General features: G+C 34.8%; 1 protein-coding gene across 1 annotated transcript; it reads left to right on the top strand.

The window, feature by feature from the left end:
* Positions 1–4,521: 4,521 nt before the first annotated feature.
* On the top strand, positions 4,522–24,492 carry LOC150097531 (flavin-containing monooxygenase 5-like). Its single transcript, XM_090407326.1, has 3 exons — positions 4,522–4,628; positions 11,159–11,838; positions 23,451–24,492. Exons 2-3 carry the CDS (start codon positions 11,212–11,214, stop codon positions 24,408–24,410), a joined length of 1,587 nt encoding a protein of 528 aa, XP_090263452.1. The 5' UTR covers positions 4,522–4,628; positions 11,159–11,211; the 3' UTR covers positions 24,411–24,492.
* The last annotated feature ends 1,346 nt before the right edge of the window (positions 24,493–25,838 follow it).

Raw genomic sequence — 25,838 nt, 5'->3', positions numbered from 1 at the left:
GAAGTCATCGGATTGTGTGGGATGTCTGACATGCATATAGAAAACAGCAATGCTGCCAGTAGAGATCCCTGCGGCACTCCAGCAAAGATATGGCGCTGGGACGATGTAGAACCGTTGATTTTAACTTGCATTGATCTATTCTGAAGATATGAATGGATTAGATGAACCATTTTTAGTGAGGTTCCGGCTAAGATTGGAGACACCAAGGCAGAAGTAATGAGAGGTCATCCCAACCTATAGGAGTTGCCAAAGGGTGTGCAACCTTATTATTAAATTACTCCGGATTCAGAGAAAGATGTTGAGAGTTTATTTTTCACTTGGTTAGACTATAATAAGTTTAGTTTAATCCTTTATCCAAGTGTGAGCAAACAAAGTTTGCGCCTGAAAGTATCTTCAGGACTGGGGTAAGGTAGTACAACACCAGGCAACTTGGCAACTCCTATAGGTTGGGATGACCTGTCATTGCTTCTGCCTTGGTGTCTCCACTATTAGGCCTGGCTCTCACTGACGAGACCTCAATAAAGGTCGAAACCGGTATGGGTAGTGGCCCTTGCCTTAATGCATAGCATTACACATATCCGCAAGGAGATGTGCTTTGCATTATGGGAGATACTGAGGTGAGATAGGAGTGATGAGAGCTTTCTTCACCTTTGAAACGAGTTGCCTGGTGTTGTACTACCTTACCTTAGTCCTGAAGATACTTTCAGGCGCAAACTTTGTTTGCTCACACTTGGATAAAGGATTAAACTAAACTTATTATAGTCTAACCAAGTGAAAAATAAACTCCCAAATCATGTAAAGTTTGAGCGTCTAATTTAATACAGATATAGTTTGGAATTGATTTTCAAATAGCGTTATTGAAGGAAGCACCTTTTACACTTTCCTCTGGTCAAGTTAAGGCAGTGGTTTTCAAATTATGGGGCATGAAAGCAATATCCAGTATTATTATTTATTTTTATTAAATATTTTATTGTCATTATAACTTTGCATCTTGTAATATTCATTTTAAATATCTTTGCTATTTTACTTTTAATTTGGTTTGAAGAATAATTGTGTATTATCAAAAAAATACGAAAAGTTTGGTTATTCTAAAATAAAATACATGCTAAAAAGTGTAGATCAATGTTGGTTTTTGAAAAGTGTAAGGTGAGGGGACACAAGATTTGTTTGCAAAAAAAGGAACGTCAAAAAAAAAGGAAAGAAACACATGATGTGAAAGTACATGAAGAATCTCTGTTTAAATTTTGTAATTTTGCAAATGGAAGGTTCCAAATTGCACATTTTACATATTCCCCTACTCAAGAAAAATTATTACCAATAAAGACGATACTTTAAAAAAACACCCTTATAGTTACATTATCGAGTATCTTTTATTTACACCCAAATAAAAAAAAGTGTAATGGATTTGATATATTGGATTTCATCTTCTATTATGTATTAAACCACGTCACCTGTAACCAATATGATAGGCCTAAAAGAGTCGAAGGCATTCCTCTTGTGAAAACGAAGGTAAGTTGTAGTATTCAGGATTAACTGCAGAATTCTGAACCGCTGATGAAACTGACGTTTTGACTGCTACAATGCGGACAATGCTGTACTTTGCGCGGTCCAGTCACTATGCAGCACACAGATCCTCTACCCACACATTCGTGTTAGTGAGTCCCTTTGCAGCTATAGATTACCCCGCCATCTTACCACAGCCAATAAGCATTATACCATCCGACTTGAAGAAGCGATTTACTAGTGGATTAACATAGGAATCAAGGTGTGACGCCCACACACCTCAGAGGAATGGCCAAACCTCTGTAGTAGTAGGCACAACCAGTTTACTTTTCCCAATTTCTTCTGCATGAAGTGCGATATGTTCAGAATTATGTCCGCCATGATGGAGAGACCTAACGTTTTTTTTTTTTTTTGTGGGTATAACTTTAAAATGGTTCTTAATAGTAAAGCTATAGATTCCAGATCATCTAACGAATAATCCACCGCTCATCTATTAAGTGTGCCTCGAGGGAATCCTAGTAATATTCATTAGTGCTCCTTCTAAGTACACTGTAGCCTCTAGGCAATTAAAACCGCACTCTAGTATTGATTTCCTATCTATTTGAGCAATATCATTCACGCAGCTACTCATTTTTCAAGTGTGATTTGGCATTATAAGAAAGCCAAATTGAATGATTTTCGTGGTTTCTATGAGTCATTTCTTTGTTTGATTTTAGTCTTTAGATCCAAACATCTGTTCAGAGCGTATCACTGAAAGAATTCTTATTTGGTACAGAAATATTTTAAATAAGTTAAGAGAATTTAATTTATTGTAAGTTAAGTAAGTCTTCTGTGCTAAGGCTGTATAAGAGAAGAATTGGTTGGTGCATAACATAATTGGCTTTCATCGAAATCGCCATCTTCCTTTTCTCTTTATACCAAAGCGCATAAAAACAGAAAGCCAAAAACTGATATTGAAATGGACAAAAAAAAAAAAAAAAAAAGAGAAAATTTGGATCGTGTCCAATGGCAATCAGCTTTCTGGTTTCTTTCCAATGCTACTGGGCGTAACTTTTGTCCAGCACTGTTTCCTCCTCATTTGTACTTAGATGGGTCTATTGCATCATCACTCATGGAAAAACAGATTTGCTAGCTTCTTACTTTTCCTCATATTATTTCGTAAATGACCTTGGTATGACTTGTTATTCTAAACACACAATATTCAATCCCCGAAATGATTGATCCTCAGAAGATTACAAGAATCTTGTCTGTACAGGATACAAAAGTCTTCTGGTTCTATTGACAGTTTTTGAGTTCCTCTGATGATAGTTCATGCTCCGTAATTAACTCCTCTTCTGTCGCCTTTATTATTTTTTTCTCACAGACATCAGTGAGCGAATACTCCATTGAGATCTATCCTTGAGCCTGGAAATTTGAACATATTCAGCTCTTTCCCCAAAAGGTCAGAATTATCTAATTTTCGTCCAATTTCAATCATTTCAGCTCTTTCTAAACTAAGGGAGAAAACTATTACCACTGAACATCTGCGTATCCTCGAAGCTCCTCAACTAATAAACAATCACCACTATAATTTTGGTATTGTTGATCAACAAGATCATCTTGTTGACGTTATCCATCTTCTGATAAATGTCAAGGAGAAATTTGGAGAATCTCACTTTGCTCTTGATCTCTAAGGCATTTGATGAGGTTTGGCAACAAAGACCTGTTAGTTAAGTAAACATGCATAAATGATCTATCTTTTGACCTCTGAAACTAGGTTTTTCAGCTTTCTGTGTGGTGCACATTACGTGTGATGATGGACGGAATCAAAACATGACTTGCTGATGACAGTACACATTCTTTCTCTTTTGACATATCCCAAAAGCATTGAAACTTACAGAATATCTACTTCTACCATCCAAATTCGGATTTCTTAATTTTTGTGATGGTAATCTTGTTAATTTCATTCCAGAATTCGATATAGTAAAATTCAATCCTAATGTATCTCTCGGCAACCGCCTCCCTTTTTCTTCCGGTTTTACCAAGAATGTCAATTCTCTAGACAAGATTAGATTTTTTTTATATTATTCTAATCTCATTCTCTTGGCGTGAACATAACACGCCCCCTTTAACATCCAAAAATTCAGTTTAGATCTTCTTTTGGGGCCTTATTCTATCTATAAATAGCTATAACTCTAATAAACCCATGACTAATGTCAAATTTATGATATTTCCATAAAAAATGTAATTTTTGTGTTCTTATAAACTGTTTAGTAGTGATAGAACTCTGCTGTGTTTGTTAATTGCGTGTGTTATTTTGGCCATTTCATTTTTTTTTCAGGGCAAACCGCTGCTACAAGTTAATTAACTTTTAGCTAAAAAGCTCTTATAACCAGTACTGCCAGTTATAATTTCTTCGCTAAACTTTTGCGTAAATTTACTGAGCATTAATTTTTTGTTGGCTTTGCTAATTTATGTAGCTATTTATGCAAGTGAAGATTGCTATTTATGAATGATTAGCTGTACAAACAGTTTGATTACATTGGAACAGTTTTGAGCTGCTAAATAAATTAATCAAATCGCTTTCAATAAAACTTCAAAATTAAAAGCAGTAAAGATAACCATAAACATAAAGCACTAAAGTAAACATAAACAGAGCCTTTGAAGGCTCTGTTTATGTTTACTTTACTGCTTTACTTTACTCTGATTAAATATAAACAGAGCCTTTGAAGGCTCTGTTTATATTTATTACGTTGTTTGCTCTGTGATATTATTAATTCATAATTTTTTCCAATATCAAATTACTTCCTTATCGCTGAATTAATCAACATACAATTTTGTTATTATTGTTATTGCTGTAAGTTTCGATATTTCGAAATCTTTTCCTTGATACTTAAATGTTAAAAAAATGACCTTCACTAACAAACGCGAATAAAAGCTTGCTATGAGTGCTCATTGATATTCAGTCTATACACCCTTGGTTTTGTATTACCACGCGCCTAACGTATTTTCGGTTTATTTCTGTTATAACCGCCTGCAGAAGCAGACGTTAGTCAAAGTGGGTCTTCAACGCAAAAGCTCTTTAACATGAAAGTATCTGCTCTGTGGAGAAAGATTTAGGAAGTAACTTGGCGACCAGTTTAAAGGTAACCATGACACTATTTTAATAAGTAATGTACTTGTGTTTGTGTGTGTTTAAACTAGGCCGTTAGAGGTGTTTGGTGTTGCTTTAGCAAATAACCAGCTTGGACATAGTACAATGAAGTTTTGACTACAATAAAAACATACGTTTATTTAAAATGATTTAAAGATAAGATTTTATATCTAAATTGTATATTTAAATGAATTTATTTTAAATAAATGTGATTCTGGTAAATTATTATTATTAATAGTAGTAATCTGGAGCACTCGACTGGTTAAAACTATTTACAAACCTTGTGTAATGTTTGAAACTGTATTTCAATAATAATAATAATAATAAAAGTCGAATTTCTTAGTGATTCAGTCGTAGATATTTGCAGTTATCGTTCCATTTCTTCTATCCTGCAGGTATTAAGACAACTGGAAACAAAATGGTGACCTACATTTTAATATGACCGACATACTGACCAGTTAGCATGGATCTAATTAGTCAGTACGCTCGTGTTCATATTCATAATGTAATTTCGAAATCAAATACTTGTATTCCATATTAGATTATGCCGAAATCCAATATTGTCGATTTGTATTACGCTCAAAAATCCATTTGAAATTATTTGGTTTTTTTCCTTTGATTTGTTTTCTTTTGTGTGCGCGTGCGTGCGCCATTAAGCCTTTTAATTAGCATATTAAAGTTTTACCGAGTCAATAAAAGTAAACTAAACTGACCTTACTACGTCACAACGTATATCTTCTACTGATATGCTGAAATTTTCTAAAATTTCATCCACAAACATGGCTCTTTTGTGTCTGTCTGTTTGTTTGCAATCACAGCGGAAATTAGTAAGGCTATGCATTATGTCTTTTGAATTTATTTTTCTGAATGGTTTGTTTGCAACTATTACTGTATGCGACCGGCTAAGTTACCTTCATTTGAAAAGCTCTTATAAACGTCCTTCGACTACTGGATGAGATTCTAACAAACGTTTTTCCAATTAAAATGTCGTTACGGACTAATGTACGGACGCTCCTTATGAGAGAGAGAGAGATTGAAGCGTTCACATGAAAGTGAATTCGCATGCTTTTCTATAGCACTTATATTTACATATGGAAAAGGGAACTATTTAAGACGTATATTAAGTGCTGTTGTAATTCCGAATATAATCTAACAGTGTAGGTATTAATAATTAGTTCATATTTTAATGCGAAATGATCTTAAAAACATCTCTACTATTTTCAAACTAATTTAATTAAAATTTTTCTTCTACTGTTTTGAAATAATAGATTTCGGAATTTAAAGAAAACGTATTTTAATAGTCGAATGTTTGACTTAGTATTATATTGAAATTAAAGTCTTATATTACGATACTCAAACTGAAAAACTGGAATTAAATTTTTTCCTTAAAATTACATTTTCGATGAAATATAATGAAAGAAACCAGAAATAACATCTTTTCATATGAGTATCTTTATAATATAAATGAACAATGGACGATTTTTAAAGGAAAAGAAACTTGGAAATTCAAAATCTACGTTGAAACTAATTATGAATGATTATTAAGGATAAGACCAAAACAAGCCAATGAGAGAGCAAGAAACATCGCGTGCATATACGAGACAAGGTTGTATTGCCACAATTCTTGCTTTAAGAAAACATAAGAAACAAACTACACGAAGGGTGAGATTGAGTTCGAAAACAATAAACCAGGTAAACCTCATTTATTTATATTTTTAATCAATAGCTGTCGATAGTGTTTTTTTAGTTGGAAAGACCTGGGTTCAAATTCTGTCTTATACATTAGGAATCTTACGTTTTTCTTTTCAAGTGAAGGTGATTAGCCAGTCTTGTTCGGAGGTGGCAGCGGTTTTAACTCTGGTAAACTCAAGTCTTTCATTCCACAAAACAGACATAACACACTGGCATCATAACCTTAGTTGTTTCTGTCGTAAATCCAAAACAGATAAACTAACTGGCCAACAGTCAAAGATGGTTTAGTCACGTGGATAGGTGCACTTCTCTGTGAAATAAAAGCTTGCTGAGAAACCGTTCCATAATTAATATTTCATAAGAGGATCGTAGTTTGTGAATTAGCCATTAGATCTTCGCAAGGACACTTCGGCAGAACTTCCTCCTCCTCTTCTCTAGAAGACTACCAACAGGTATGTTTTTGACGATCCTTAATAACATTTATCTGTATGCTAAATCTTGAAAATTACCGTAATTTACCTCACTCTATTTATTGCGAAAACAACAGTAGATGGGGCTGTAGTGCCAACAGTTGGTCTCCCATTGTTTGGGTTTCACAACTCAATACGAAGCGGGGTCGTTACCTCCACGTTCAACCATGTGTAATTGTCTGTGAAACGTTGTGTTCTTAAGTCCGGTTTGCCTGCTTTGAGGGAAGAAAAACTCCAGATAAACTGGGAAGAAAAACCTGCCGTCCACGCCCAAGACCGGCTAACTTGGCTATGTCTAAGAAAGATCCTTAAATCCTGACGTCGGCGACGAGAATCGAATGCAGGAAACCTTGGCTAACCGCGCGGCCAATCTCATAATTACTTTGTGGTAATTTACTCTTCTTACTGTTTCTTCTTTTACTGTTCGTATTAATTACGTTGTGATCATTTACTGTTCTTGGAAAGAACGAAATGCTGAACAGGTGGAAAGAATACGAATAATAACACTTTATTACTTACTAGATGACTTAGCTACCCAGCATGGAAAGTCAAGATATTTTAATACGCTATCGTTTTGATGCTTTATGCAGAGCGGCGATTTTACGAGTATTTTACATACTTTAATAGTTCCCCAAGTTTTCTGTCAGCGTATTCAGAATTGTTGCCTAGCTACTGCTCTGTAAAAATGCACAACACTCAGATTTGTAAGAAAAGACCTCGAAAAAGATTCTAAAAAAACCTTCCACTGAATCCAACAATAGCATGCACTAGAATTTATTTTATGACTTTTTTTTATGTTACACATTACTGCAAAACAGGTAACCAATGATGTAGTTTGTTGTAACAATTGAAATCTTATTAAAAACTGAATACAGCACGCGGGATAATCCAGGATTTTTACTTTGTCTCGTTACCGTCATGTGTCGCATGCGTCCGTTATATGTGTAGTCAACCACCTTATTAAAATAATAACAAGAAAAATAGATCAACAAAACTATTTGACAAACCGGACCTCGAACATAATTTATTCTTGGCAATTTACCCGTAAACTTCACCTACCTGCAAGATTTTAAAGACAATCAACGCTTCACAAACATAGTCACGTTAATAGATGCATAAAACGCACGGCTGGTGAAGTAATGTATTCTTCGAGGCCTATAAAACGATATCCCCCAAGGACATTAAAAGATCACGCAACGGACTGGGCTAGACAACGACATGACTGTGTTTGAAAGAAGCGAATGTTCAAAGAAAAATGCATTCGTCATGCGCCAAGAAAACATAATGCTAAAAGTTGACTTAAAAAATTCCATCAACAAAAGTGTTTTTTATTCTGCCTGAAATTCAAAAAGCTGATAAGATACAGGCTTCTTATTCCGTCATGGTTCAAGGTAGGCTTATCTTCAAGCAACGCTGTTTTCCTTTTTTTTTTTTTTTTTTTTTTTTTTTTTTAAGAGTTCGTGTATTTGAGGGGAGCTGTGTTTGTTAGATGAACAGGTTCTCTTGTGTGTAGCAAAGAAAGAAAACATACGTAACTCTTGGGATGAGTTTAGAGTCAAAGAATGCTTAGAAGTAGAACTGACTGCCATGCGTAAGAAATTCTGATTTTCAGACCAGAGAGGAGTTGAACAATCGGAGTTATCGTATTCAAGATATAATTTTTAATGTGAAAAAGTACAAACTATTAGCAGAATCATACAAAGAGTAAGAAATTCATTTATCCAGTAAACACATTAACATAGTGGGATTGGAACCCCCACTGCTTATTGGTTGAAGAGCAGGAGTACGATCTATTCAGGCAACCAGGACGACAATGTTGTGTAAACGAAAAGAAGTTATGCAAATAAAGATCAAAATAATATAATTGATTTAGTAAATATCATCAAAATTTTAGTCTACTTAAATGAAAATATTAATTAGATAAAGAGCAAAAACAAAAGTGTGTGTGTGAGAGAGAGAGAGAGAGAGGTATGTTAATGGAATTTCAGATAGGTACTGTATATATAAAGACGTCTTTGTAGGAATGCATTGATAGACACCTTTTTTTGCATAACTACGTTAAAACCGCATTTTGTTATCGGTTTCCTATATCATTCTCAAAGGTGGCGAAGAACCGGTTCTTCGCCACCTTTATCAGGCCTTTTCAGTTAAAGGTGAGTTAGTCAGCGTCATTCGGAAGTAGTATGGTTCTTAGTTTTCGTTTAGTTTACGCAAAGATGTATATTTAGGCATTGACTAACTGCCTTATTCCAAAGTTGTAGGCTAATTAAGGGCCTGTAAAGGATTATTATTATTTGTATTAGTAGTTATGATGAAACTATAGACAGAATCATTATGTTACTGTTCTTAATCATTATGCTACAGTTACAGTTCAACTGATGAAGCACAATCTTTACTGTAGGAGGCAAAGTTTGCTAGACATTGCAAGTTATTCCAATGTTAGCTATTTGGATTTTATTGAAATTTGGCAGTTGCGATTTTGACTGACATTTGTTAAACAATTTATTTCATATGTCCTAAGAAAAATTTGGCCAAAAGGTTTCTAAATTAATCAACGAATCTTTCCAGTTATCCAAGCCTTGGTTGTCTAAAAAACGTGGCTCTGCAGTCCATGATAAAAATGTCTAATGCTTATATCAAAAACCCAAGCTTCTCATTCAGCCTACATTACAGCCTGAAACAGATGTGAAAGTTATCAACAGTTCCAAACAGACTTCTTAAGAATGAAATGCAATAAGCTTGCCTCCTGATAAACTGGCAATCGAGCATTGTGGTGCGTCCCGCTAAGGCTGTTGGGCGTAACTTCTTCCTTTACTTGTTCCAATCTATCTCTTACATCCTGATGGTATACTATGGTAACCCACACTCAAGGATAAGGCATATTTTGGCATCAATATTTTCATTCGACTATTGTTGAATTGCATGCCACGGTGATCTTTCTCCACTAAGACATTAGTAGAAATTCTGATTAATCTCACTATTAATAATTCTCCTTATCCAGATGGTATTCCTACAGTTGTACCCAAAAACATGCGCTCCAGAATTAACACCCATCCTGTGTTGCTTATATAAGTTATATTCATCTGGCATCTACCCAAAGCCTTTATCTAGCTTGTACCTAAAAACGAGATAAAAGTGAGCTATTAAAACATAAACTACCGTCCCATTGCTCTCACCTCGGTACTCTCAAAGCGATAGAAAATGTTACCATCCATTTTTTTCATTACCTAGAGACGCACCAGTTAATTAGCGATCAACAATATGTATTCTGTCATTGCCGTTCTAGAGCAGATGTCGCTAACCGTACCTACATTGGTACGGTCAGCGACATCTACAGATTTCTTTATCAATGCTGAAGAACTGTAAAATTCTGTACTCATTCCACTCTTCCTCCTTTACGTCAATTTTCTCCTCTCTCTGACTTCAAATCCTGTGCATAGTTTCGCTGATGACAGTAGTTTCCATTTCTTCTTTTCATTTGAGAAACTCTGTCGTACTGAAATAACTGAAGCCTCAAGAGCTTCAATAATACGTGATTTAAATGTTGATCTTATCACCATTCTCAACTGAGATGAAGGCAACTTAGTGAACTTTAACACTATTAAAACTCAGTCCTTTGTCTTATTACTCGCAAGAAAGAAGACTTCGCTCCCACTTACTTTTGATAATATTCGGATATGCTTACAAGAGCAGTTTCCCTTTTTGGGGTTGACTGTGACCTGGAACACAAACATTACATTCATGGACTAAAGAAAATTGGCGTTCCTTTTAGTTCAAAATAACGCTCTCCTGCTTAAATTATAGATCTGACTAACCTTGGAATATTGTTCTCACGTTTGGGGTAATGATATAAAGAAGATCACCATCTTCTGTATATCATCAATAATGATATGCAGAAGATGGTGACTTCTTTATGGGTGAATCTCTCTCTATACTCCTTCCAGTCTCTTTTCCATAGGCCTCTGTATCGACATTGTCCCTTTTCTATGGGTATTTTTCATGGACATTATTCTGCTGCTTTGTTTGCTATAATTTCTTCGTTTTTTTTCTAATAACACTGTTCAACTCTAAACATACAGACCGAATTTAACAACGTCTGTCTTCATTCCATCCATTTCTGTTCTTTGAGAAAGTCATCTCCATTCTGCTTTTACCAATCAGTACAATCCCTTAATTTTTTAAGTAAAATAAAAGAGAGAATTAATAATCCGTCTTCAATAGATAAGTCTAAAATAGGTCAAAAAGTTCAAATCAAAATAATGTTATTATACTTGAGCATCCATGAATGATTTCGCTTTGTTTACTTTGTATTAGTCATACAATTAGAAACGTAATAAAATTTAAAACATTTCATTTGTAGATTCAAGCTTCTTGTTCAATTCACCAAGGTATCCAGTAAAGATCGTGCGAGAAATGACAAAAAGAATTGCAGTCATCGGATCTGGAGTGAGTGGACTGACGGCAATCAAATGCTGCAAAGAAGAAGGATTAGACGTCGTATGTTTCGAACAAACTGGCAACTGGGGAGGTTTATGGCGGTATCGCGACGATGACGTAGACGGCATAGCATCGGTTATGAGGACAACTGTGATCAACACTAGCAAGGAGATGAGTGCGTTTACAGACTTTCCTCCACCGAAGGAGTTCGCCAATTTCATGCACCACACTTCAGTAATAAAATACTTCCAAACTTACGCGGAAACCTTTGATCTTCTTCGTCACATCCAGTACTTCCAAGAAGTTGTGAAAGTCGTGCCAGCAAAGGATTATAAAGACACGGGAAGATGGGTGGTAACCACAAGACATACAAAAGAAAATTTACTCAAGGAGGAGACATTTGATGGAGTCATGGTGTGTAATGGCCATCACGTGTTTCCAAACATTCCTAATTTTCCTGGAAGAGAAGATTTTCAAGGGAAAGTGTTTCATACTCACAGCAGTAAGCATGCAGATGGTTATGATGGCAAACAGGTAGCCGTGATTGGTATTGGAAACTCCGGAGCTGATGCTGCAGTGGAATTCAGCCATGTGTGCAAACAGGTACATAGGGTTATGACGCGTATCAGGAAGTGATCGATTGTTGTTATTTCCTGTTTGTAATGTTCTTTTCCAATTCGTTTTTAATTTACTTGGGAATTTATATTTGGTAAGGGATCAAACACACTCGCATGGGATAGTCACTGACTTTGATTCTTAAGTTGTGCAATAAATAAAAATAAAAAATAAATCAGCTAACGCCTTTTATTCCCTTATAGGGAGTAGGCCAGCGCCTTTATACAATATCTAGCTTTTGGAGACAGTGAGCAGTTCAATCTCCACCGGTAGCCAATCAGAGATAGCTGGCCCATGTCTATCACTAATTACAGCAGCCACCGATGAAGAAGCTGGCAAACAAGTGCTACCATCTCTTGGTACCTAACCCTAACAAGATATGTCACTGTCTAAAATAATGTGGGTACTACGGTCGATTTTCTTGAGTTTACGGGATGAAAAACCCGAGTTTCCTGGAGGAAAAACCCGCTTGCCAGTGCCAGAGATCAACTAATTCGGGAATCGGTCGATGAAAGGCTTGGAAAAAGTTCCTCCAGTCGGCGACTAGACTTGAACTTAAGTCCAACTTCTAGCGACCAAGCGGAGGACGCAAGTGCCATTCCCACTGAATTTGAAATTTAGAAAAATATGTACTCATAGTTAATAAAAAAAAAACAATGCTTATAATTCTTTACCCGGAGAAAGAAAATTAAGCAGAAAATATAGGGAGAAGTAGCAGATGCCTTCGGTTTAAGTTGGGCTGCAAAGAAGGAAAATCTTAAGGGGCGAGGAAATTAAAACACACAAATTTTAAGATAAATAGATTAGTGTTTATTTTATTTTAAAGAAAAAAAAATATAAACTGAAGAAGGAAGTAGGTTGCCCAGAATGTCCATGCAATACACGATAAGATGAAAATCCAAAGTCATCAATATTAGTAATTAGAGGCTTATTCATGACAGATTTTGATGATGTGAACCTGTTGCTCATTTTTTGTAATCCGAAATTCGTGACTCGTTATCAACGATCGCCCAGCTTGTTCATGAAGCTGAAGAGCTATAATGTGAGAAAATTAGACCAAGGTTTTTTAAACCTAAATACAGAAAGCGAAACGAGAACCAGTAGTCCACATAAAAAAAATAATTAAAAAAAAACATCAGCTTCCATTGGTACTAAACTCAAACGTCAACAGAAATGCGGCCACTCCGAAGTAGAAAGATAACATTTTGGGGTCAAACGACTTTCGCAATTGTGATTTCTTAAATCTTTATGGCGTTTCTAACACGTAACACAAGTTCTTAAAAGTACGCTTGGAAACTGACGGCTAGCTTAGCCTCAGTTAACAAAGTTTTTCAAAGTAGAAAAAGAGAAAATTACACTATTCCTATCATGCAGTATTTTTCTACCATTTTTTACAACTAGTACCTCATCTTCCTTTTTGTTCATGGAACTACTGGTCTAATTACTGGTCAGGAATACTGCAATTTCTTTTCGCTTTTATAAAAGAAAAACCGGATGAGTTATCAGGAAAATATTCCTTTCGTTACATATGTCGTAAATAAAGAGAAGGAAGATGTATGATATATTAATAAACAAATCACAAAGGCGTGCTTAAAATCAGAAACACACAAAACAAATCAGAAAAATAAATAACAATAATTGGATACAAATTTATGGTGGTGTATAAAGAATATTACGGAATTCATTTTTAATGATTTTATGGGTTTCTTTCTGGTCCACGAGAAGTAGGAAATTTATAACACCTTTTAACTAATCGAGATCCCTGTTCTAAAATCAAAGCATGGAAAATTTCAGACATTTTGGGCTTTTTTTTTCTCTCAAACCACTAGGAAATACACTCTCTGATAAACACGATGGTTGTTTTGTGTCCGGGATGAAAATCATATGCAATTTAAATATCATGAATTTATAAAGAGTACATTTATAAGCAATGGAGACACTATATACGTACACTGTATAAATTTTCACTTTTGCAATTACATATAATAAATTAATAAGTGATTCAGAGCACTCTAGGCAAAGGAAAGTGATCAGTAAAAATATCAAATTTTAATAATAATAAAAAAACATCCAATGCCAGTCAAGGAATAAAATGATCATATACAGATGGATAAAAAAAAGCAAATAAGTCTATTACATTTTGAGAAATTCAATTCATAATTGGAAGTTCTATGCAAAAAATTCTAAAAAAACATATTATTTAAAAAATAACACAAAGTGAATACTGAAATTAATAAAACAGAATTTCTCATTTATAGTAGCAGACTTAAATGGCAAGGTAAGAAATGAGACGTTTCAGATAAATGTTAGCATATATCAGGGGAAATGCAACAGAATTATTTTAAAAAATAAATCAATAAAATACTTTTAATCTATGAACAAGAAAGCGCCTTAGTATAGACGGAAAGAAACGATATCTCCCATCTAGCGGGAAAGACGTTAGGAGCTCATCTCTTAGATGAACTTCTAATCCAGGTTTAAGAATTGTAAGAAGGCGTAAGATGATTTCTCAGCTAAAAACACTAGTCTTATGTGAAGATGACACAGGTTTTTACGTCTAAGAATTCAGGTTTCCCAAAAGTCTTCATAATTGCAAGTTTTATGTAATTATCAAGGAGGATGTACTTGACTCACAGCCCGTGGACTTTTAACCTTTAGACTCACACAGAGAGAGAGAGAGAGTGAGAGTGATACTCGCTTCATAGTAGCTTCGAGGATCATCTGAAGTCGTCGATAGGTGCTCAATATTTATTATTTACTTTTAAAATAAAATTTATAGAAAAATATGCACTTGAAATCTTACATTGGATAAAAAGATGAATGTTGAAATTTGACTGAATTTTTGAAGTCTGTAAAGCGATTGACCTCAAATTTGAAAATTCGTATTAAAAACCGAGCATAAGATAAACCAAGTTTGAAATATTTTTTTTTTCTTTCTGAATTTTCTAAACGAAACTGTCTGATATTTAGAAAATAAACGAACATAGCCAAAAATTAGAAATACAAAATATTTTTAATTTAAAAGAAAACAAAACAAAAATAATAGATAAGAAAAAAAATATTATATATATATGTTAGGACGACTGTCGTTTCGCTCATAATTGCCATCGAAAACGTTTTCTAATAACAATCATAGTTCCCCATATTTTTATCAGATTTTGCAAAAGTTGAGTAAATGCTGTTAACTTCTGAAAAAAAAATTAACTTGTTCACTTTTGTCGAAAAATAACGTTTTGATAACTTTTGTGACTTTTACAAAAAAACCAACTTTTTAAAAACTACTTTTACTAATTTTATTTAATTTTTATTAACTTTAGTTAACTTTGCGCAAAGTAAAATAACAAAACAAAACGGTGCTAATATGCTGATATTTACTCATAACCACGTAGGCTATATATAGGATATATGTTGCCAATCAATCTCACTATGCGCTATTATTTGTTCATTAAACTGGCAGTTAATGTTTTCAGAAAAGATCGAATAAGTGAAAAAGGATTACAAGTGTTATCGCTTATCTAAGAATATTTCGGCTCAGATTGATGATACATTAAATTCCTATTCATAACAGGAATTTCAGCCGCATATTATAATAAATATCGGATCTGTATACAGTTCAGGGTGAGTACATGTTACCACAGTGGTGAGAGAGACAGTGATGTTATGTGCCAGGTACTTAAAGAGATAAGGAAATATGATGCATATCATTAATGGGAATTTTAATTTGAGAGAGATTGTGTAGAGAATAAAAAGCTGATAACACAATCGGCAGTAAATTCTAAAGCAACTCCTGATGGTTATTTAAAGCAATATATGGAAAGCTACTAGGATAATAATATCACATATTTGATAATAGCATTGGAGAAATTAATAATCGACCACATTAATTACGTGGAATTCCTCAATGGCAGAGATTATTTGTCCTTGGAGGAAGAATAAAAGCTAAGAGAGGAATGATAATTAGAAAGTAATAATGGTTTAGAAGACATTAATAAAGCATTGCCGATCCACGGAACTAATATACTATCGGTTGGCTAATCAAACCCTCGTGGATGGGGTCGAAACAAAAATATCACCGGAAATATTTTTAAACTACAACTTGACGGACAAGATTCACCGATTTACTTAATAGAGAAAGCAATGCTTGTTGTATTAAATCAGTTAGTAATTGGTAAGGATTTTCTTATATTTCCACATAAGAACGTGCTTCTCCAAATGCACCAAATAGGTATTAATAATCACCTAGTAAGGATGGTAAGAAATTGGTTGACAATACAATACTTCCTACTAACAGTAGGAAGTATTGTTTTCAGAGAAAAGTCTTAAAAGAGCAAAGTTGCTCTGAGTTGTACCATAGTATTAGATGTTAGGGCCCTCGTTATTTAGTACACTCATAAATTATTTCAGGCTCAAACATTAAATGTTCTCTATCATTGCTGATGATGTAAAGTTGTTTGGTAAGGTTTTCCACTGTTCTGATGACCAATTGTTTTTTCAAGATGATTTTATTGAGTAGCAATAGATTAATCCTTAGTATCATTTCGAAATACTTTGTTAAATTTTGCATCGGAAAATTGAGATGTGAGAATTTTTCATAATTTCATTAAAATTCGTCCAGCCAAAACACAAGCAGTAAGTCAGACACGTTTGCTTTGGAAAAACGAATCTAATATGTGTTTACACATTGTGTGGCTGATTTTGCCACACAAAGCTCAACGTAGTGGCGACACATTTTCTACCTACACGGTGAGCCAAACTATTGCACTCTGACTGGCTTCTCGGGAGAGGTGACCTTGAACAAATTTGATTACGAGTATTTACACTTCATCCCATCACACTTGTTTACATTACCGGCATATTTCAGTTAGCAAAGCAACCTCACGAGACACATTTTCAGATTGAAAGTTTGATTTGTGTAATAGTTTAGTGTTAGAGCAGATGGTGACGTTGTAGTTAACTGCATGTGAGGCATAGCCCCACGTTGATAACAATTTTAATAACAGTTTTAATGTTCTTTGCGTTCTTCCAGTTCATCTGTTGTTTCCACATTATCACATTTCCTGTACACTCCAGGAAAATGGATGACGTTTAGATTCTTTTCTTCATAGGTTTCTGGGTGGATAGGTCTGATACGATGATGTCTAAATATTTTAAAAAAATATTAACTTACCTTTTATAGAAGGACTGTGGCAATAAATTTGACTCTGCCATCACTTTATTAACTGTACCTATTTTTAGTTACTGTATCTTTTACATAGGAGCAGTGCCAATATATTTCGGGTTGATTGAGCCAGAGGACAAATATATTGTTAGCATATTTGAGCCACAGTTTGGATTTCAATGAGATTTTATTAAGAATGTTTCTATTGAAAACTTCAATGTACAGGCTAACGAATGGGTGGAGGAGAATGGAGGAGAGAGAGAGAGAGAGAGAGAGAGAGAGAGAGAGAGAGAGAGAGAGAGAGAGAGAGAGAGAGAGAGAGGGGTTTGCGAAGAGCTCATCTCTACAACTTCAGTTAGTCAGGAGGCTGTTTATTAAAAAATATAGAATAGTGTCAGTCCAGGCAATGTTAAAATAAGGTAGTAATTTCAATTAGAAATAAGTTTATTAATTAATTATAAAATGTCAGGAACAACATTGACGAACAAACAGGAGATTAAAACTGAAATAGATGCTCGTGATTTCTGTTTTAATTTTTAATTTTGTAAGTTTTAATTTTTGGAAATTATTTTTAAATGACTGAAGTTTTTAATTTAAAAAGTAATATTTACAATCACATAACATTTTTTCTTAGTTCAACTGATTCCATCTACTATTGGACTGGAGGTGTATTATGTTTATGTATTTTTGGTAGATGATATAGTTTTGGAATTTGAGGAAAATTCATATTCTGCTGGCGTTGCGTGATTTCCAATGACCAACTTTTTTATTTATTTTTTAAAGTGGGAGTTTTTCTTTACGGATATAGTTGCGTATTTCTTTTCGCTTTTGTATAAATACTGCTGTCTTTTTTCAGCTTGGATTTTTAAATTAAAGTCAACCGAAAAAAAAGTCTATTGTTTAGTTTGATTATGGTAATTTCTTCTCCTTATTTAGGTCTCTCTTTTATGTCTTTTCTTTTCTTGTGATGAATGTCTTCTTTCTCAAGTAAAACTAAGCTTTACGCTTCAGGGATTGTGGTCAAAGAGATTTACTAATGCTTTGTCCTTGGGAAGATGTCAAGGGAATTTCCCAGTGTTAATCTATTATACTTTCTAATTAGTATGTTTGCTAATATTAGGCTTTGTTATGTGTCAAGCAATAACCACATTACAGTCCTTAGTGTTGCAGAAAGAGTTTCTACATTAAACGAAGAGTAGGTATCGTCCATTATATCTACACATCCGTGTTGAAATGAGAATAATCACTGGAACCTGCTGGCCTATAGAAATATATTTGCTACTCTAGCAGAGATAGTACAATGTTTAATTTTCACATAGATTGTCAAATATTTTTTATTCGACTTTTAAAAAGGCCATCCGCTCAGCTTCTTTTATAGATTGTCATATGCTGAAGACAAATATATTATCATATTTGAGCTACAGTTTGGATTTCAATGAGGTTTTATTAAGAATGTTTCTATCGAAAACTTCAATGTACAGACTAACAAATGGGTATAGAAATCTCGCTTCTTGTTGAGAAAGTGCAGTTGCAATTGAAACCACACACACACACACACACACACAAAAAGTTAATTACATAATCTATTACATTCATTTCTTATTTAGATCAATCTTTGTAGATCGTTATTTTTCTCAAGAGTCTTACTATAGTATTATCAAGTATACACACACTACAGTTACCAACACAATAACAGGTAGATCTGTGATGTCGTCATCAGTACTTAAATTTTATTGTTAGGAGTTAAATATTTATGTCCCATTAATTGACTTCTTTGGAGAGATTTAACCTTAAATAGCGATCTAGGGCTTTGAATCATTTTGTGTGTAGCGCTAATTTCCATTTTCTTGGTTATTTCGACCCATGATATTTGTTTACTGTACCAGGAGGTTTATAATCGGTACTGTATACTGTACACAATGTTTTAACGAAAAACTCACTTTTGAACTTTTGCGATGTTTTGCAAGAGCTCAGCATGTCTTGATAACCAGCCTGCTCCGAGATACTCCCTTCCTAAAAGTCAGGCTTATGTGAATAGGGACATTACGTTTTTAGAGAACTAGCAAACATTCAGTACTAATGCTGTGGTCCAGTGATCCGAAAAAGACGTAACAGGCCCAACTTCCATTTCGCAACTCTCCAACTGTTGTCGTCACCATCCATGTTTTCCACTTGAATACCCCAAAATATTCATTTCTACCTCCCACAGAATCTCGCTTCATCATCCATGACCTTCCTGCATCCGACGTTTGTTGCCAATAGTTGATTCTTTCTTTTTCTGCAAAAAATAAAATAAAATAAAAGCTCATCCATAAGGACAGCATTTCACTTCCATCCTCCCCCTCCTCCTTTTCTGCCAGTTCAGTAGAAGTATTTTAATTTTTCCTTTTGTCTCACTTAGATTAAGAATATCATAATCTGAACCTCAGGTATCCTACTCTTTTCTTGCTCTGTGACTTGTATTGACACAATTGGTAGCCCCCGCCAGTGTCGGAAGACTTCTTGCTACCCAAGCTATTCAGGATTCGTATTGCTTTCTCACGAAAGAAAAGGTTGCGCATGCATTCACCTTTCATTCGCATAGAGGAATAATACGTATGTTTATCATCGGTGTTGGAATGTAGAAGAGAAGAATGATTTAAAGGGTTACTTTTTGTCATTGGAAGATGTTATGATTGACTGTGAGTCCCTCCCTCTACTGTTGTGAATACGACATCGTTTTCCTTAGGAACTGAATATCTCTATTGTACAGCAAGGGTTCCTTCAAACCCTGTCTGTCCACGACCTTACTTCTCCAGTTTGGAGAAGTAAGGTCGTGTTACTCGAGTTTATCAGTGATTCGGTACTGTTAGATTGCCCTAATTTGGAGAGAGGTCCCTGTAACCTTTTCTGAATACCTTGGTTGCAAAAAAAATAACTGCCAATAAGACAATTGTCAGCAGTGCAGAAGAAATTCTTTCATCAAATGCAGTGGTGAAAAAAGAAATGCAGTAACCAGTACTTGTAAACAAAATGGTTTAAACACTCATCAAAGAAACAATTACTCAGAATTATCTCAAACATTCTGCAAAATATACATTTATTAACATCGTGGCACTGCTGTATTTAAAAGGAGCCAGTGAAAAACTAGAAACACATTGAGAATTCTCTACTAACCTGCAGAGAGAATTTTTTTGACATCCGGGAGAAATAAAACACAAAGAGGATGCATTTTCTGTCCTTGAATATACAGGATCATTAAGAATGTGATTTGTTCCTCTCTCCGCCTCATCTACGTCGGTCTGCTGGAAAGACAGCATTAGTCTGTTTAAAAAAAGAAAACACGCAGAAGACACATTAAAGCTACCATCCATCAAACGTCAGGCTTACATCATTTGCATTTAATGAGTATTTAAATAGTCTTTTTTATACACTCGCTTTGTTTTACGTATTTCCGTTCCAAATATATTTTTTACCCACATGGATAGTGTTTCATCATTCCTTTTAAAGTTTGATAGTGAAAAACGTTTTCCAGAAGCGTTCCACAATTGCGTAAAACGCGTAAAGACACACGTGTGATTGAAGGCATTAAACAAGTTGGCTTAGCAGCTCTTACCCGATAGTGAATTGAAGTTGGACGAATCTTTCAGTGTCGGCAGTGTATTGTATTAATCATTTACTGAACGATGGGTGTGAAAACCCCTGAAACTATTAATTACAATAATTTTACTAAGCAATGGCTATTGTTTTCCCAGTGAAAGAGTAGAAGGTCCTCCAATGGTTTTCAATTTCCAGAAAATTAAATAATTTTCCAGAGTTTTTCATAAATTCGGAATCTTTCTAGACACGTCCTCATTCTCGGATAATATGTTGCTTTCAGAAAGGCCATTCTGCTGAAGATGTGTTCAATGATTTTAAAGTTCTCCTAGAAATCAAAATCAGTCAAAACTGTAATTCATCTTCTGAATTGAATCTCATAGATCTGTCAGTGTTGCATGCTTTGATCAAGTATTGTAATAGTAATATAGAGATGTTCGACATGACACAACCTGCCACCAAATCTGAAACGTTATATCATAAGAGAAAAAATAGTGACAAACCGTCCCAATAGTATCTTTCCCCACTCCAATGACACTCTCTACTGGTCTCATCATTCAATCTCGATCATATTTTGAAATTTGTTTGTTTGTGATATTGCTTAAGGATCACTGTAAAGTCAGTCCAATCGGACTAAAATAAATGGGTTTTAGGGGCACTTCTTCCGAAGCACCTGATATTCCCTTCGGTTGAAAAGGCGAGAATTCAAATACTTCGCCTAGAAGGCGAAGAACATTTGTGACTTTTGCAATAAGGATGAGTTAGCCCGTTTCGTACGAAAGTGAAGAATTCATCAAGGTAACGTAGACTTTTCATTCTGCAAAGCAGACAAACCTGCAAGGGACACATGCATTTTCATCTAAAAATAAATTTCGTGCAGTGTCACAGCAACAATTAATTGTTTTGAAATTTTTAGGTTTATTTCTTTCCAGTTATGCATTGTTAATTGCTTTCGGGAAATTGTTGGTAGTATATTCTACGAGAAGAATATATTTAGCAATACGACATAATTCTATTGAAGGGAACGTACGAGGACGTATAATATATTAGTTCCGTGGGTGATTAAGAATTATTGTTCTGTTTTTATATGTAATTTTTAATATAATTTTACACAGTCCATAGATCCTTTTAAAACTAGAGCACAAACATGGAACTTTTTCAAGCCATTTCAGGCGTCCATTAGGGGGGCAGGGGGGCAGGGCGGTGGTCTCACACCGGAAAATGATATCTATCTCCCACCCTAAAGACAATCATTGATCACAAAAACAGGTTTCGAACCCGGGCCACTTTAGTGGAAAGCAAATGCGCTAATCACACGTCCTTCCAGGCTAGCAATATATTAAAAAATAAATAAAAATAACTAAAAAGGCTAGTATGTTACGCATCTCAAATTTTTAACCCAACTTGTTATTATTCGTATAGGACTGTACGTAATGGAAAATGTAATGCTTAGAAACAAAAATTTTAATGGACTCTATCAAAACAGAATTTATCGATACAAGTACAGAGGTTAGGATCATATAGACTGTAGTTAATAGGATCTCCTCCTTACAATGCTTGAAGAGGAGTCAATGGACACTATAGTGTGAGGAACAACAGCTATGGAGCCAAACTTAATTACATGTAGGACCTGCTTTTGCTTCGAAGACTGCAGCAATCCTACATTTCATACTTTCCACAAGCGTGCGATAGAGATCGATAGGAATTTTGGGCTCCTGTAAGCATGTAATCAGGTTCTGAACTGTTGTGGGTGAACGTCCCTTTTGATCTCTCCCGACGCTCCAGTTCATTCCACAGATTTTCAATAGGGTTGAGATCAGGGCTCTGTGGAGGCCGGTGAGGTTCATGTACGAAAACCACGCAGTTAAAGCAGCGGCCTTATGACACGACGTATTGTCTTGTCATAAAAGACAATGATCAGTTTCCGTAGAAGCGTCACAAAGTGGGATGCATGCCATTGTCCAGATTGTTCAAATACTTCTTGGGCTTCAGTGTTCGTGACACCGCAAACAGGTCTCCGAGGATGATACCATCATACCTCCATCTCCGAAGTTCATAGTTGGGGGTTATGCATTCTAGTAAGAGACGTTCACCACACCCATACCTGTTGATCCGCTCGGTAGAGGATGCAGCGTAACTCGTCGCTCCACAATACAGCTTTCAAACCTTTCACCTACTGCACACGCTCTTTGCACCACTGAAGACGAAGCTGCATGTTGGTTCGAGTAATGTGGGGCTTGCATATTGCGGTCCTACCATGGAAACCCATGTTGAGAGCCTCGGTTCTGAATGTTTTTGTGCAGATTCATGTTCCAATCAACACCCGAAACTTTAGTAAGTGATATACGAATATTTATTTATCGGTAGATAATTTGAATTAGAAATTTTCAGTACAATAATTTCCAGCTTTATATTAATTAAAATATTAATTGAAATGTAATTACATTTCAATAAAAATTTAAATTGAATGTAAAAATTACAACATAAATAAGAGGGGAAGAGGAACTGAAATTTGTATTGATTTCTAATTTGCAATTCTAAGCAAAAAATGTACGTACATTTTTAAAGCATTCGTTCTTCTGTCTCTGAAAAATTGGAATCTAACGAATACTGTTATGACATATAATTTTGTATTTATGTTTAATAAAGCCTTACAAAAATAAATAAAAATAAAAAATAACTTGCAAGTATAAATATCAATAAACGAAAACCACGTGGTTTTATTCATCTATTTTATGCATTTTCATAAACATAATCGTTAATCTTTTTTTTTTTTTTGAATGTGCGAACATTAAATATGTGTTATTTCATTTCAAAGCCTATTTTCTTACTTTTTCTTTATTTTCTTTTATTTTTTCCTCTACAGGTTTATCTTAGCACCCGAAGAGGAAGTTGGATATTCCGTCGTATGCGATCAGGAGGAATGCCATTTGATCTTGTCTCGCGAGCACTGCAATTCTTGGCAAATGCGATGCCATTCAACCTTCTGTGTTTCTTTGTCGAGTGGGAACTGAATTCAAATTTCAGCCATAACAGATATGGACTAAAACCAAAGCACAGAGTATTTAGTCAACATCCAACAATGAGCGATGCTTTACCAGTTACACTCTTAACCGGTAGAGTTATAGTGAAGGGCGATGTAGTGAAATTCACCAAAGAAGGAATATTATTCGAAGGTGACAAAGAAGTTACGCAATTAGATGCCGTGGTATTAGCCACAGGATACACTATTAAATTTCCTTTTCTCGAAGACACTGTAGCGTGCAAAAACAACGACGTATCTCTCTACAAATATTCTTTTCCTTCTCAATTAAGTCATCCATCTCTCATCATAATTGGACTCTTTCAAGCTCTCGGTTGTTGTTTTCCCATTGTGGAAATGCAATCCCGTTGGTTTGCTCTTCTCATGAATAAAAAGCTGTCTCTTCCTTCTTATGAAGATATGATGGCCGATATTGAAGCCAAGCGAGCATATAATGCTAAGCGGTATGTTGCCTCAGCTCGCCACACCGTTCAGGTAGATTGGATCCCATTCATGGATGAATTAGCTTCTCTCATTGGAGCGAAACCTAATTTACTTCGTCTTGCTATTACAGATCCAAGGTTGTTCTGGACATGCATCATGGGACCTTGCTTACCTTACCAGTATCGCCTATCAGGGCCGCATCCATGGTCCGGGGCACGAAACGCTCTTCTAACTGCCAAAGAAAGAATATGGGCTCCATTTAAGACACGTCCAATGTCTTATTCAAAGCGAAGAAAAACTTTCTTACGTTACCTATTCTTTCTAGTTATTCTTATTGCTGTGGTGATGAAGCTATTTTGAATAATACGATTTCAAAAAGTGATATTTTGTGAATAATTATTTTTAATAAATTCTCAGAATATTAAAATATACTGATGGCAGAGCTTGGGTGTGATCATCGTTGCATTAAAACTATTAGAAATTATATATTAAAATATCCTTGTGGATGTCTTTGTGGATTTATCTTAGTGATAAATAATTGGCATTGTTAAGATTTATCTATGCAGGAGTTTCAGGCTCAAGCTAAATATGATACCCGCGAGATATTTTATGTCTTTTAACAGAAATAATGTTTTAAATTTCCTGAGTGTTAAAAAACAACTAATGATAGGTTTCGAATTCCCCATAAAAAATACCAGCGCCCTCTAGTTGAGCATTTCTTTTTTTCTAAAATCAGTAGCTTTAAGCACGCATAAAACAGGATGTCATCTTGATTTAAATAAGATTTTTTTCGGCTTTATTGAAATATATATAAATTAACGATGTTCTTGCTGTTATCTAAATGGTATTTAATTATTTTATATTTGAAATAATCGGTGGCTGTCGTACATTTCTATGTTCAGTGTTTATTCAGTGTAGTTTATTACTATACAGTGAAATCTCTCAAATGAGAAACTAAGGTTTAAAAGGTATAGTGAAAGAGCAAAACCAGGTCGTAAGAAAAATCTTAAAGAAGTTCCTAAGGTTTCTGCAACAAGAATTTGCTATTTTCCTCAAGAGAAAATATTCAAGAGAATATTAAAAGCTTGTTATGGAAGAAGGTCGAAATATAGTTCGCCGATTTCATTTTAAAAAAGGGAACATGAATAAACCACATATGGGGTAATCATCACTGTGGCCAAACGGTTATGCTGGTCTAGTAGAGAGCAATAAGAAAAAAATCAGAAGTTTTCCGATTTTTTATTAACTCCACACACAACAGATATCAAGACTTATGACACAACATTTGTGTTGTGTCATAAGTCTTGAGGACACAAGTGTGTCAGCAAGCGCTTATAAAAATGTAAGGAATCTGTTAATATATTTCTTGAATAGTTTGAGGTCATATGACTTGGGAGAAAATAGAAAAAACATTTCAACCAAGGCATATGACCTTAATGGATTTTCTGAGAAAATCCAGAAAAACAAAAGCTTATTAGTATAATGGTTACTGAGTTTCCTGATGTCCTTCAGTTCAGGATAGGTCTGATCTTTCCTTCTAAGGAAAGGTGATGCCATCAGATCTGCTTTATCTTCTTTAAGACAGTAGGTTTTGCCAAAGGACCAGAAGGCTCGACTGCCATTTATTCGAGCCGTAAGTGAGCTTAATGAATCTGGCCCTTACGAAGTCTACTTTAGAACTTTAGATGTGTTGATGATATTTTTCTGTTATTAAAGGTGGTGGCGCAAGTTAAGTAAGAATTTAAAAATTTAGCATAAGCCAGTGACAAGAAGTTTATATTTATGTTG

Source organism: Typopeltis vanoorti, chromosome 17, assembly GCF_054136105.1.
Source record: "Typopeltis vanoorti isolate ZY-2024b chromosome 17, IOZ_Tvanoo_1.0, whole genome shotgun sequence".
Lineage (NCBI taxonomy): Eukaryota > Metazoa > Arthropoda > Arachnida > Uropygi > Thelyphonidae > Typopeltis > Typopeltis vanoorti.
Note: the sequence above shows the minus strand (reverse complement) of the source record. Positions and strands in the feature narration are given on the sequence as shown.